Source organism: Myotis daubentonii, chromosome 17, assembly GCF_963259705.1.
Source record: "Myotis daubentonii chromosome 17, mMyoDau2.1, whole genome shotgun sequence".
NCBI classification, from domain to species: Eukaryota; Metazoa; Chordata; class Mammalia; order Chiroptera; family Vespertilionidae; genus Myotis; species Myotis daubentonii.
This window is the reverse complement of record NC_081856.1, coordinates 24,589,839-24,603,865: the sequence shown is the minus strand read 5'-3', so window position 1 is coordinate 24,603,865 and position 14,027 is coordinate 24,589,839. Positions and strand designations below refer to the sequence as shown.

General features: G+C 39.8%; 1 protein-coding gene across 2 annotated transcripts in view; it reads left to right on the top strand.

Moving 5' to 3' along the window:
• The window catches only part of UBXN2B (UBX domain protein 2B), a 29,230-nt gene extending 16,710 nt beyond the window's left edge, over positions 1–12,520 (top strand). Inside the window, exons 8-9 of one of the 2 annotated variants that reach the window (XM_059673133.1) lie at positions 2,775–2,899; positions 12,411–12,520. In XM_059673133.1, coding sequence (XP_059529116.1) covers positions 2,775–2,899; positions 12,411–12,442 — 157 coding nt within the window. In that variant the 3' untranslated portion in view covers positions 12,443–12,520. Of the gene's footprint in view, positions 1–2,774; positions 5,664–12,410 lie in introns of those variants that run through there. The other variant, XM_059673132.1, reaches the window with a different exon arrangement.
• The last annotated feature ends 1,507 nt before the right edge of the window (positions 12,521–14,027 follow it).

Here is a 14,027-nt window from a genome sequence, read left to right as displayed (position 1 = left end):
CTGATCTGTGTAAACTCAATGTGACTGGAGTAATGAAGAATATGAAATTCTTTAGATATGCAGTAAGTTTTTGACAAAGGGGAAAAAATCTTGTAATAGCTATGTGTAAGAAGTGAAATACTTAGTAATTAAACATCCTTTGTAAACTCCAAATATTAATGCAAATCCAGGTACTACTCAAAAAAACAAAATCATTAAAAGCTGCAGTTTTGCACTGTTGCTAAAACCACATAAAGTGGAATCAGATTTAATTTAATATTAAAACCTTATTTGGACTTTACTCATATAAAAATTTATGGTAGTACTGATTGGGTTAACTTTGTAATATAAACTTATACTGTAAAGTTTAATTGTGCTTGTCAAGTACTTCAAATAAACCATTTTAAATGCCATTTCACCATTCACTTGTAAATTAACACTTGTGCTAATACGATTATTTTTGTTTATTGTATGCCTTTGCAGGGATACATTTATGATTTAAGTTGAGTATTGTGTATATGTGAAAGAAATTCTTTTTTTACTTTAAACCATTTTTTAATTTTTCAATTACAGTTGAGATACAGTATCCTTTTAGTTTCAGGTGTACAATCCAGTGATTAGACATATATCACTTACTAAGTGATCATCCTGATAAATCTCATACCCATTTCTCACCATATATAGTTATAAGAATATTATTGACTATATTCCCTATGCTGTACTTTATATCCCCATGACTATTCTGTAACTACCAGTTTGTACTTCTTAATCCCTTCACCTTTTTCACTCATTCCCCCTCGCATCTGGCAACCGTCAAAATGTTCACTGCATCTATGAGTCTGTTTCTGTTCTGCTTGTTCATTTGTTTTTTAGGTTCAATTATTGGTGGATATGTATTTATTGCCATTTTATCGTTCATTTTCACCTGAGATGGGCAGTCCAGTTGCCTCCCCTATGTGTACACCCTCCTCTTGTAGTTGATTGCTGTTGGCACCTCAATGGGAGGGATTTACCCCCAGCTGATAGACCGCGAGGACTGGCTGGGACCACCATGGAGTATCAGCTGTGCAGGGACCCACCCACGGAGTAGGACTTACTTCAGTGCAGCTCTGTTGCCTGCTGAGTCTGCCATTTGAGTTTGTCACTTGTGGAGGTGGTTGGGTGTTACTTCTATGTGATCTAAAGCTGCCCATCAGTTGTGCTGGCTGTGGGACCTCCTGGGAGGTTCAGGCCAAGGTTAGCCGCCCCCTGTGTTTGCCTGGGGCCAACTGGAATGAGTTACAAAGCAGCCTGCTGATGGCTGCTACGTGTGCTGGGCTTGGAGGTGCCCAGGAGAGGGCAAGCTGTGGACCAAGGCTGGGTGCCACCAGTGTCCGGCCTGGGGCCACTTAGTGAGAGGTAAAGGGCATGCCAAAACCAGATGCTACTCATTTGAAAGATTTTAGGAATGTGTGAAGCATGAGCCAAGACAGGCTGTATGGAAAAGCCACTGGAATCACTTGGGTAGGCCTGTAAGTTGGGTGGGCCTGCAAAGTGGGTGGGGCTGGTCTCAGGAAATCACCAGGACAGGACTAGCAGTGTTAGCCAATTTGGTGGAGACTCAGATGTGGCAGTCACCTGCCAGTTCTATGTGGGGAGGGCTCAGGAAAGGAGCAATGGCCTCTGCCAGCACTTTTCTCTGGGGAAAAACTACCCCTCCAGCTCTTTTCCTGCTGCCACCCCACCCCATGTCAGACAAGTCAGTTCTTCTCAGTATGTCCCTGGTAGCTTTCAAGCAGCTGCCCCAGTGCTGGAGCTCTGAGGAAGTGCATTCAAGTAAGTCCATGCACAGGCCCTTTAGGAGGAACTGCCTGTGGCCCTCAGTTGGTTAGAGCCTCATCCCCATACACCAGGGCACATACAAGAATCGACCAATGAATGCATAAATAAGTGAACAACAAATTGATGTTTCTCTCTCTCCTGCCTGGAACTCCAGAAGCCCTCTGTCTCACGCATCCACAATCCCCACTGGTGTCTATATAGCCAGAAGGTATGGGGACTTCTCAGCATTGGAACCCTGGGCTGGAGGACCTGATTTGGAGCTGGGTCCCTTCACTCCTCAGGGGGGCTGCCGCAGCCAAGATATCCCTCCCACTTTTATTTGCCACATATGAGTGTGGGACCAGCCCCATTCTGCGTCTCCGCCTTTCCTGCCAGTCTCGATGTGACTTCTTTATATTCTCAGTTGTAGGACTTCTGTTCAGCTAAATTTCAGTTGGTTCTGAATTGTGGTTGTTTTGTAGTTTTGATTTTGATGTAGTTGTAGGAGAATGTGAGTATGGCATTTACTGATGCCACCATCTTGACCAGAAGCCCTGTGTGAAAGTAATGTTTAAAAACTATTCTTATGACTTACACTTTTCATAGTTTCAGACTCACTTTGACAGAGGCCAATTTGAGGTACCTTTCTTTTTCTGGATCGAGCACTGCTAAAATATTTTATACTCTGATAAAAGTAGGGCCTGCACTTTTCATTATAATAACATGGTTGGCATTTATTTTGTGCATAACTCATCTGAAGATTGTCTCTTTTTTACAGTAAAAGTAGATACTAGGTACACTCCAAAGTTAATCCTCATATTTTGTCTTACAGCTAAAATAAATCCATCCATTGAAATAGTGTAAATTAAAGAAAATGACAACACATTTAAATAAGGATTAGAATTGTGTGATTTTTATTATTATCTAATTTTAGCTAAAAGCTTACATGGTAATAAGATTTTTGTATCACAAATTATTTTTATCTTATTTCTCAGGATCCTGGATGTTCGGGACTTCATTATACAGTCCCGTCCTGAATTTGCAAATCTTGACTTTATTCTTATAACTTCATTTCCAAGCAAAGAGCTAACCGATGAAAGCCTGACACTACAAGAAGCAGGTATTATTAACACTGTGATTCTCCAGCAACTGAAATAATGCTGCTCCTATTCATGTAGTAACACAAAGGAGAGATGATGTGCCATATTAATAAGGAAAACTTACTTATACAAGTACCAAATTGTTTTTATAATTTATACAGATGCATTTTGGTTTTATTTTTATTTTATCCTCCAGCCTTAGTATAGATGAATTTGGACTAGGAGTAGATCTTGAGATAAATATCTTTGAATTATTATTTGTAGGGCTGGTTTATGTTGATAGCTTTTAAATATCCACAAACCAATTTGTTATATGCCCAGAGTTCATGTAACAACATTTGTTGGCAGAGAAAATTAACACAATTCCATTTTGATAAATTTGGTAAAATTTGCAGTAAAGTTTCTTGATGATGCATTGATCAAGAGCCATTAAGGAATTTTCTGATCATATGTTTTGAAAATTTATCTATAATATATACTAAAGAGTATCTTTATTCTGATTTTGAAATACTTTGATCATGCAATGATTATTTCTCCTATTAAGATATTATGCATCCTTTTTACTGACTTAGCTATATTACTGACTTAGCTATATTACTGTTCAACCTTGTATTTTATGGAACTGTGAACATTATAAACTTGAAACAAACATAAAGGTCAGCTATTCTTGAGATGTGGTAAACAGCACTTTAAAAAAGAGGAATTATAGTCCCTCCCAGAGCTTGCCTTGATCACATTCATATATTCAGTCAACACATTTTTCTAGGGGCCCACTATAGATACTAAACTGTTCTTAGTGTCAAAGCCAGAATGTTTTCTACTTCAGAACAAAACTAGTATAGAAATACAGGAATGTCAGTTCTGTCAGGCCCAATGGATCTGAAGAAAGACCAGTGGAAAGGTTTGCATTCCTGCTGAAGCCAGGTATTTCCTGAGTGAGGCAGGCACATCAGGAATGATAGAAAAGCTTGTTCTTCTTCCCAGACACCACTTCATCTTAGGTCACCCACTCCTGGTTAGTTTTCTATTGCTTCTATAACAAGTTACTATAAACTTAGTGGCTCATGACAGCGGAGATTTATTATCCTCTAATTCTATAGGTTAAACTAGTGTCACTGGGCTAAAGTCAGGTGCTGACAGGACTGCATTCTTTCGGGAGACTCCGGAAGAAGCATTTCCTGGCCTTTTCAACTTCTGGAGGCCACTTGCATTGGTAGACCTGTGGCCCTCTGTTCCCATCTTCAAAGCCAGCAACATTGTATCTTTCTGACGGTTCTGCCATCATATTTCTATGACAACAGCCAGGAAAGGTTCTCTGCTTTTAAGGACTCATGTGATTACATTGGGCCCACAAGGTAATCCAGGATTATCTCCTCATCTTAAGGTCTATAGTAACCTTAACCACATCTTTAAAGTCCCTTTTACCATGTAAAGTAGCATCTCAGGTTCCTTCTGGAGGCTCCAGGGGTGAATCTGTTCTTTGCTTCTTCCAACTTGTAGAGGCTGCTGGCATCCCCTCACTTATGGCTGTATCCCTCCAGTCTCTGCTTCTCTTCTTACCTCTTTTAGTCCCAGCTTTAATTCTGCTTTTGTCTTACAAGGATCCTTGTGATTATATTTTGTTTTCCTAGATAATCCAGGATAATCTCTCAAAATGCTTATTATAATTACATCTGCAAAATGGACACATTTGAGCATTAGAACATGAGCATTTTGTGGGGCCATTCTATCTACCACAGTTTACTCCCACCTCAAAAAGTTCACATCCATCCCAAATAAAGTTACCCCATCCAGAGGTGCTCAAAAGTCTCAGACTATTACAGCATCAACTTCAAATGCAATATCTTATCTGAATTTCACCCTCTCAAAAATTCCAAATCTCAGTTTAATCATCTAAGATAGGTATGAGTAAGGATTTGGGTGTGATTCCTGAAAGATACTTTTTCTCCGTCTGTGAACCTAGAACCAGTTATCTTCTCCCAAATATGAAGATAGGACAGGCATAGAATAACAGTTATGGACATTCCTGTTCAAAGAATCAGAAAACGGAATGAAAAAAGGAGCTACCAGTGCCAGGCAATTTAGAAAATCAGCCAGGCACACTCCGTTCAGTTTCAAAGCCCGGGCATAGTCTTCTGTGGCTGGCAGCACCATTCTCTAGGCTTGTGGAAATCCTAGAGCAGTGGTTGGCAAACTGCGGCTCGCGAGCCACATGCGGCCCTTTGGCCCCTTGAGTGTGGCCACGAAGTTTCAATCGCACTGTACGTGCGCGCCTACACGTGGTATTTTGTGGAAGAGCCACACTCAAGGGGCTGCAGTTTGCCGACCACTGTCCGAGAGGACATCCTTTCAGAGTCGTAACTTCTTCAGGAAAGGCAGCACATGTGTGCAGCTGAGTAGTTTTGTCAACTTATTTCTTACCTGTGGAATTCTGGGAGGTCTGATCATCTCTTCATTTCACACACTCTCTATACCTTTCCATTTAAGATGGCCATGTCTGCTGGTATAACATTCTCAAAAAACATGTGGATCTTCTGTTTATGTTATGGGGATTCCCTGTAGACCAGAGGCTCCTCCACATGTTTTTCCTGGATAATCCCAACTCTTTCTGACTTTTTCTGACATGGCTGGAGGGTCTGTAAGTCATACCCCTAATCTCTTCAAAGAATCTTTTGTGTGACTAAATACTCAGGCCTTTTTTATCTTTCTTGAGTATTAGCAAAAGTTGTACAACTACCCCCTTATCTTTTTCCCTAGAGTAGGCTTTCCTGAATCTCTTCATTTTTTTAAAAAAATGTTTTTATTGATTTTAGAGGGAAAGGAAGGGAAAGGGATAGAGAGATAGAAACATCAATGAGAAAGAAGCATAGATTGGCTGCCTCCTATACGCTCCCTACTAGGGATCGAGCTCACAACCCTGGCATGTGCCCTGACCGGGAATGGAACCAATGTTCTCTTGGTGCCTGGGTCAGTGCTTAACCAATAAGCCACACCAGCCAGGCCTGAATCTCTTCATTTTAATGTCTTTTTTCCATCTGAGTAGGCTGAGAATTTCCAAGTTATCAAGTCCTATTTTCTTTATATTTATTTAACAGTTGTTCTCTCAATTTATCTGTCTCCTCCCATATATATATATATGCCTAAGTGACGGTTACGACCGAGCGACCGGAACGAATAGTCAACCAGTTGCTCTGATGCACACTGACTACCAGTGGGCAGATGCTTAATGCAGGAGCTGCCCCCTGGTGGTCAGTGTGCTCCCACAGCCAACCTCCCACGGTCCCTTGCCCCTGCTGGCCACCTCTTCCACCCCCCCATAGGCTCCGATCGGGGGCTGGCCAGGCAAGCTCACAGGGTCCCTTCCCCCAGCCGGCTGCCCCCCCCCACCATAGGCCTCGATTGTGGGCCAGGCCGAGAGATCCCACTCATGCACGAATTCGTGCACTGGGCCTCTAGTTTTATTATAATTCGCAAGAAGAAAGCAGACTGCATCCTCCACGCTTTGCTTAGAAATCTCTTTAGCTAAATATATTAAGTCTATCACTTAAAAGTTCTGCTTTCCACATTACCGCAGGACACTCTTCAGCTAAGATTTTGCTAGTATATAACTCTAGTCTCTCTTTCTTTAGTTTCCAACAGCATGGTCCTCATTTCCTTCTGAGCCCTCACTGGCAGTACCTTTAATGTCCTTATTTCTCACGACAATTTAGATATTCTCCATGACAGTTTACCCACTCTACCATGCTCTCTACCATTTCCTTTGAGCCCTCACTAACATTCATCCATATATCTACTAACAGTGTTCAAGGAAATCTTGACTTTTTCTGTCATTCTCCTAAAACTTCTCTCATCCTCTAGTCCAGCTGTGGGCAAACTACGGCCCGTGGGCCGGATCTGGCCCGTTTGAAATGAATAAAACTATTGAAAAAAAAGACCGTACCCTTTTATGTAATGATGTTTACTTTGAATTTATATTAGTTCACACAAACACTCCATCCATGCTTTTGTTCCGGCCCTCCGGTCCAGTTTAGGAACCCATTGTGGCCCTCGAGTCATAAAGTTTGCCCACCCCTGCTCTAGTCACTGCCCAAATTCAAAGCCATTTGTATTTTCAGGTGTTTGCTGTGGCAGCACCCCACTTTCAGGGATCTAAAAATGTGTTCTGTGCCAACTCGCTGCCAGTTGACTTGATGTGCCAATAGGAGATTTGGAATTCACTTTTCTCAGGGGGCTCTGGATATTTACTTATTTTTAATATGTTTTTATTGATTCTTAGAGAAAAAGGGAGAGAGAGATAGAAACATCAGAGAGAGAGAAATATCATTGATCATCTGCCTCCTGCACGCTCCTACAGGGGATTGCCTGCAACCTCGGCATGTGCCCTGACCAGGAAGCGAATGTGAACTCCTGGTTCATAGGTCACGCTCAACCACTTGGCCATACTGACCAGGTGGGGGCTCTGGTTATTTTAAGGCAGTGAATTTGCCTGTATTAGGGGTTCTAATACTGAGAGTGCTACCAGAAATTCCACAGATAGAAGTGTTGATCCCACCACCACAAAGAAAACTTTTTCTGAGTGTCATACATAGAGTAAGAAGATTATTCCTGTTTTCCCCTCAGAATAGGAAGCCCTGTTTCTTTCCACTCATTGAAAACAACTTGGAGAATATATAAATAATAGTTCAAAGAAGCATTCTTAGTTCAAAGAAGCACTCTTTGTTCAAAAAGATGTCCAGGGATACACTACACTGTCTCAGGAGCAAAATCATCTTTCTAAGGAAATAATCTATTGAAACAAATGAGCATTTTAAATAAAAGGGCATTTTCCTGTTTTGGATTACCAAAACCAGGGGGAAATTAACCAGACCCTGTAATATTTGAAATTTTATTCTTGCAATTTCTTTTTTTAAAATATATTTTATTGATTTTTTTTTTTTTTTTAACAGAGAGGAAGGGAGAGGGATAGAGAGTTAGAAACTTTGATGAGAGAGAAACATCCATCAGCTGCCTCCTGCACACCCCCTACTGGGAATGTGCCCGCAACCAAGGTACATGCCCTTGACCAGAATCGAACCTGGGAACCTTCAGTCCACAGGCTGACGCTCTATCCACTGAGCCAAACCGGTTAGGGCCTTGCAATTTCTTTTTATCAGTTGTGTAGAGTGCCTCGCACATATAAAACAGCTGCCAGTTTTGTATATAATAGTCTTCAAAAATATACAGATTTTCATTAGGAGAGAAAATTAAACATCTAGAAAGGATGAACAAGACTTTTCCATGAACTACATAGTATTTTGCTTCATTTAGGGTCATTTTCCTGATTTTTTTTTACTTACTACAGTCACTGTAACTTTTAAAATCTATAATCATCTCAAAGGAGAATATGTCACAATTAGACAACCATGTGTGAAGTCAGTTGTTTTGCATGATGTGTGTAATCAAAAAGTTTTTAAGTGTTTGCTGACCAATAAAGAATGTTCTCACTGAAACTCATTGAAAATCCTTTTCAAATTTTTCTTGATTTGTAGTTTTATTTGAGTGGCTTAATAGAGTCTTTTAAGGATGAGTAACATTTCCTGTGGTACAGCTTTTAATGGGCAGAGAAGACCCTGAATTGGAGCAATGTTATCTTAATTTCCCATTACTGTTTCTATTTTTATCCCACAAAAATAAAGGTGCAAATTTTTTGGATTTCTGAAAACCTGTCACAACATATATTGTTGATAAAGTGCGTCATGTTTTCCCCTTGACTTTTTGTCCTTGATCAGTGATACAAAAAATTCAGTGGAGTAAAATTGAAAATCTGATGGGCTTCATTGAGCTTTTCATGAATCAGGCAGCATCCAGGGCTATAGAAAGGGGCAGGTTTTTAAAGGCAAGGCAAGGACAAAAAAAGTTATTTCAGGTCTAGGTAACATATCTGTGGGGGACAGAAAGGGTCTGTGGCAGATTACTTCATCTTCCTGTGAACTAAATGAGGGGCTGTGTAGTAAACCTGACAAGCTCAGGGGGCCACTTGGCAGGCTACAAGCCTGACCTAAAGTAACCACACAGGGCGGTCTGATCACATATTCCTAACGGGGTAGGTCACAGTGAGTAGCCACAGCCCAGGCCTATCACTTTCTTAGCAAAAGCCATTCTTTACCTTAAGTGAGCCATGTCCATTGTTCTTATGAATCTAAGATAACATACCTTTGAAATGTTAGAGTAATTTCGTTTTATAGACTGCAGAGCACAAGCGCCCACCAGAGCACACCACAGAAGCCCTCATTGTTGTCTTGTTCCCCGCATACCATCTCTATGTACCATAAATGCTAAGTATTTACTACCCTTTACCCACCAATGTAGAAGAAGTATGTGTTTCTCCATTTTGCCTTTTATCTAGTCCTAGAAATTCCCCACTTTGCTTTCTCCTGTCTCTAATGTACCAGCAATGGACTTCATGTTCCTTCCCTATGTTTTTTTTCTTTGAATTTAAGTGCATGAATGAGACTGCAGAACTACCATTCTCTGGAGCATTTTCTCAGTCTGTTGAGATCTTGCTTCCAGGCATGTTGTAAAATTTGGCTCAAATAAACTCTTACAAAACTTTCCTATAGGTTTGGATGATCTTTCCTCTATATTCCTTTGAGGAGTGGGGAAAGGCCTGTGTGGCAGATGACCTTATTGGTGATGGGCGAAAGATTGCACTTCACACTGACCAGTTCTGAAGACACTCCGGGGTGAAGTAGAAGCCCAGTTAGCTTAGGTGTTAAGTCTTGGCTTGCATAGCACAAGTGACTCCATCTGGGGCTTGTTGTTACTTTTGAACAGTGGTCAGGGCTTGTCTTTTTTAATGTCAACAGGTTTTATTATTCTTATCCTAGGATCGGGAATAGTAAAAAGTATAATTTTGAATTTTCTATCAGAATCTGTTATTTAAAGAGGAACAACAAGTAGAGATATTCAGAACATCAGTGGGTAAATGTGAAAGCATGAGCATGGTTGAGTACAAGTGGAGCCTTGCTCCCAGCAGCATGGGATCTTCTGTTGTGCCTGGACTTCTGAGCATAGTAGGTGGTAGGATGAAGTAAAATCTCATGGAAAGAAATGCTTTTCCTTTCTACAAATCAGTGTCAGGTTTAACATCCCCATAACATTTTTATTAATGTGGTAAAACTGTATGCAAATAAATGTTTTATATGTGCATCACATAAAATGATAACATCAAGAGTAGGAGATCTTTTTCCCATTGAGACCTATTTTAAATATTTATGATGTAAGTAGATGTTACTATTTGAAATATTGTCTACATAGGTGTTCTAGGGCAACACAAACTAATCTGACTTTATATATTCTTTAATATGAAGCATTATGTGATTTATTTACAATAAGGAGCACATATCTCAGAGATAACTACTTGAGTTTCACATTTATTGAGGGCTTGCAAAGAGCAGAATCCCGTATTGGCAGCAGCCTGTTGCTTATGGTCAGTGTCACAGTTTGTCATTCTGACCTAAGCGTAAATGTGATTTCTTCAGAGACCCTTCCCTGATGCCCCACCTGAAATCATCCCCACGTCTCTCTCAGTCACATGGAGACAATCTTTCCCGTCCCTCCCTCCTGCCATATGCCAAAGCAATTTAGGAACACAGTAATGTCCTTTATTCAAGGGGAAAATAATCCGTGAATTGGGGGGTATGGTGCCTCACAAGCGTGGAGCACTGTTCACAAAGAATTTGGGGCAAGAAGTGAGTTTTATAGAGCATTAGAAGAGGCAACTTGAACACAGAGCAGGATTGGCTAGGAGGGCAAGAATTTCCTTATAAAGCTAGGAGGTCCTGTTTCTAGGGCAAGGTGAGCTGGCTAAAGCTGAGGTCAAGGATTGTGGTTGGTGTAGATTAGGTTTCCTTGAGAGGTCTTTCCCATAAATGCAGCCGACTTGGGGTTAGATTTGTGATGTGGAGCGGCCTCCATTTTGTGAGTCCCAGTATACGTTTTAAATCTGATCACCGAGATTCTCAGAATGAGAGTTTGTGAGAGCTTTGGTTTTTCTTATCCCTGCTATATCCTTAGAGCCTAGAGCAGTATCTTCAATGTAGGAGTCACTGAGTAAATGGTTAAAAGTAGTAAGTCAATGACTTAAGAATGGGACCTTCTGAGCATTGGAATATATGCATTTGTGTATTTTTTGTTTTTGTTAATCCTGAGGATTATTTTTTCCTTTGTGTTTTTTTTGTTTGTTTGTTTGTTTTTAGAGGGAGTGGAAGAGAGGGAGGGAGGGAAGGCGGAAGAAACATCTTTGTGAGAGAGACACATGGATTGGTTGCCTCCCGCATACACCCCAACCAGGGATCAAACTTGCAACCCTGCAGTGTGCTGGCCAGTGCTCTAACCACTGTACACATCGGCCAAGGCTACATTTGTGTTTTAAAAATGGTAGATTCTGAATAGTGCCAACAAAGTAAATAATGGCAGTAGAAAATATTTGTACATTTTGATTGGGTTGTAAAGGAAGAAGCAGAGAAGTGTTGTAGAAGTGGCAGCTTTGGCTCATTTCCAGGCATGGTAGCACCTATACCTGTAAGTGAATGGTCCTGGTAGTTGCCAATGGTGGAAGGTGGGTGAAGAGGGCTAAGGAATGCCCTCCTGGGATCCTAACAGTATGTGAAATGCCTGGATTGTCTGGGTCTCAGTAAGAGGGAAGGTGCTGTGAGTCTAGAAGTGTAGGGGTAAGGAAGAACACTGTTCTATGAAGACATGATGGAGACTCAACCTGGTAAGTTCTGCAGTATTTGATTACTCAGAAAAGTATGCCGGTCATTCGTCATGTAATCTGATTGTTTATAATTACAATTTTATTTTATAATACCTCATCATTTATTTACTTGAATTCTGATAACCCCCAAAAGTGAACATTGATTTAATGAAATTTAATCACAGTAAATTGGGAGTATGCTAAAATATATGTAAACACTTTTGTGAACTAAAAAGCCACCGAAAGATGATAATGGAGGTTTAATCACCTACCACTCGTGCCTTTGAAATCACACTAGTTTGAGGAGATGTTGACTTTGGCTGCACTCTCAATTTGGCTGAACTTATAAAGAAAATTCTCACTAGTGATTAGATATTGTTCTTGTTTTCTAAATTAACACCATTGCCCAATCTTCCACGCAAGCAAAGAAGGCAGAAATGACCTGGAGTAACCGATTTCCAAATAACCTTTTAAACAGACAAGGATATCTGCAAACATCTATGAGTTTCAATGTTCTTATTTTTCAGAAACGTAATGATGTTATATAGTTCTCCTAATTTTGATATTCCTTAATAGCAATCTTTTATGTATGTTAACATACTCAACTAGTACTTCTTTAATTTGCATAGATTTCATTTTTAAAACATAAGCACAAATCTTAAGTACATTTGACATTGAAAATGGCACCAGAGCTTACAATTATAAATGACCAGTTCTCTATGTGCAGTCCTCCAAGTAAGAAGTTACTTTAATACAGAATGATATCCTGAGACACCGCAATCCTTTTGTTTTAGATATAAGGAAAATAGCAGAGAAGCTAGATTAAATTGCGTGCCACGCCTTGCCTCAGTGAGTGCTTGGCATGCATTCATTTGATCTCACCTCAGATGCACAGGACCACCGATGATTCACAAACTGTATGTATTTTTTTTCTAAATTTTTTAAAACAAGATTTTTTAAATGTAATCTCTTAGTGAAAATAAAATTATAAAAGGTGTTTGCATTTCTAGGTTTTTAAATTTTATCACTTAAGTTTTTTATTTCATACCTGAAAATAGGTCCCCTAATTCCACTTTTATGGGTGATTCTCCAATCAAAGTTAAGATTTTACTTAAATAATTAAGTACATAAAAGTTCATTGGGTTATTTTCTCATTATTCTTTCTGTTATAAATAATGGTACTTACTTTTACTCATAGACTATCTGCCAAGTTACCATTTTTGTACTATATGTATGTGGGGGTTGGGGGTAATGGTGGGATAGGTTTGTTATCTAACCAACACAGCCTCCAACCAATACATAAACTTTTACTTCCATTCTTCTTCCTTTCTTTTCTTTCTTTTCTCTTTGTTCTCTATGTATTTCTAAATATTACTTCCCAAACTTTCTGATTTACTGGGAACTTTTCTCGAAACAATAAGTTCTCCTTCCTAAAATATGTAGGGAGAAGGGCCACGTGTGAACAGGATGAGGTAGGGCAAGGCCTTGAGAAACCTGGGAGATAAACAGGTAAATGTTATCCCCATGATCTTCATGAGGAACAAAGGTAAATGCCTTGGAACAATCACATTTTGAGTAGAGTGGACGCCAGTGTCTCCTTCTTCGTGGGTGTTTCCGTTCCCATCACCTTGCAGTGCTTGGGTAACCAGCATCTCGTTTCTTATTGCTCATTTGATGTGTACACACAGAAATATCTGGATACTGGTTTCATAGATTACCACTGAAAGGTTAAGTCCTAAAAATGGATAGTCAGCAAATATGGTAACTCTTAGCTTCACCACCAAAAACATCCTCAGGTGAAATGTTAACTTACGATGATTTGATAATATTGGTCCTATGTAACATTTTTGTATGGATTACTCTAATGCAGTTCAATGTTTTGTTACATTTTTCCTCAATGTTTGCTGTCTTCCTTGCAATTTTAATACATCCGAAATGATGTGGCAGAAAAATCAGTGTTTGAAAGGGTCTGGCACTCTCTATAAGAATATTATGTCCTTGCCCTGACTGGTTTGGCTCAGTGGATAGAGCGTCAGGCTGTGGACTGAAGGGTCCCAGGTTTGATTCCAGTCAAGGGCATGTACCTGGGTTGCGGGCACATCCCCAGTAGGAGGTGTGCAGGAGGCAGCTGATCAATGTTTCTCTCTCTTCGATGTTTCTAACTCTCTATCCCTCTCCCTTCCTCTCTGTAAAAAAATCAATAAAATATATTTTAAAAAAAAGAATATTATGTCCTTTTTTAAAAAAAAAACTGGAGATATGAATATCAGATTCTTTTTACATTGATTTAGTGCAAAAATCTGGCATTCTTAATCAACTGTAAGCCAGAAAGTTTATTAATAAACCTAGAAATCTGAAAAGTTCTTAATACAACCTTTTAAAAATCATATATTAAAACATTGGGGTGGGAG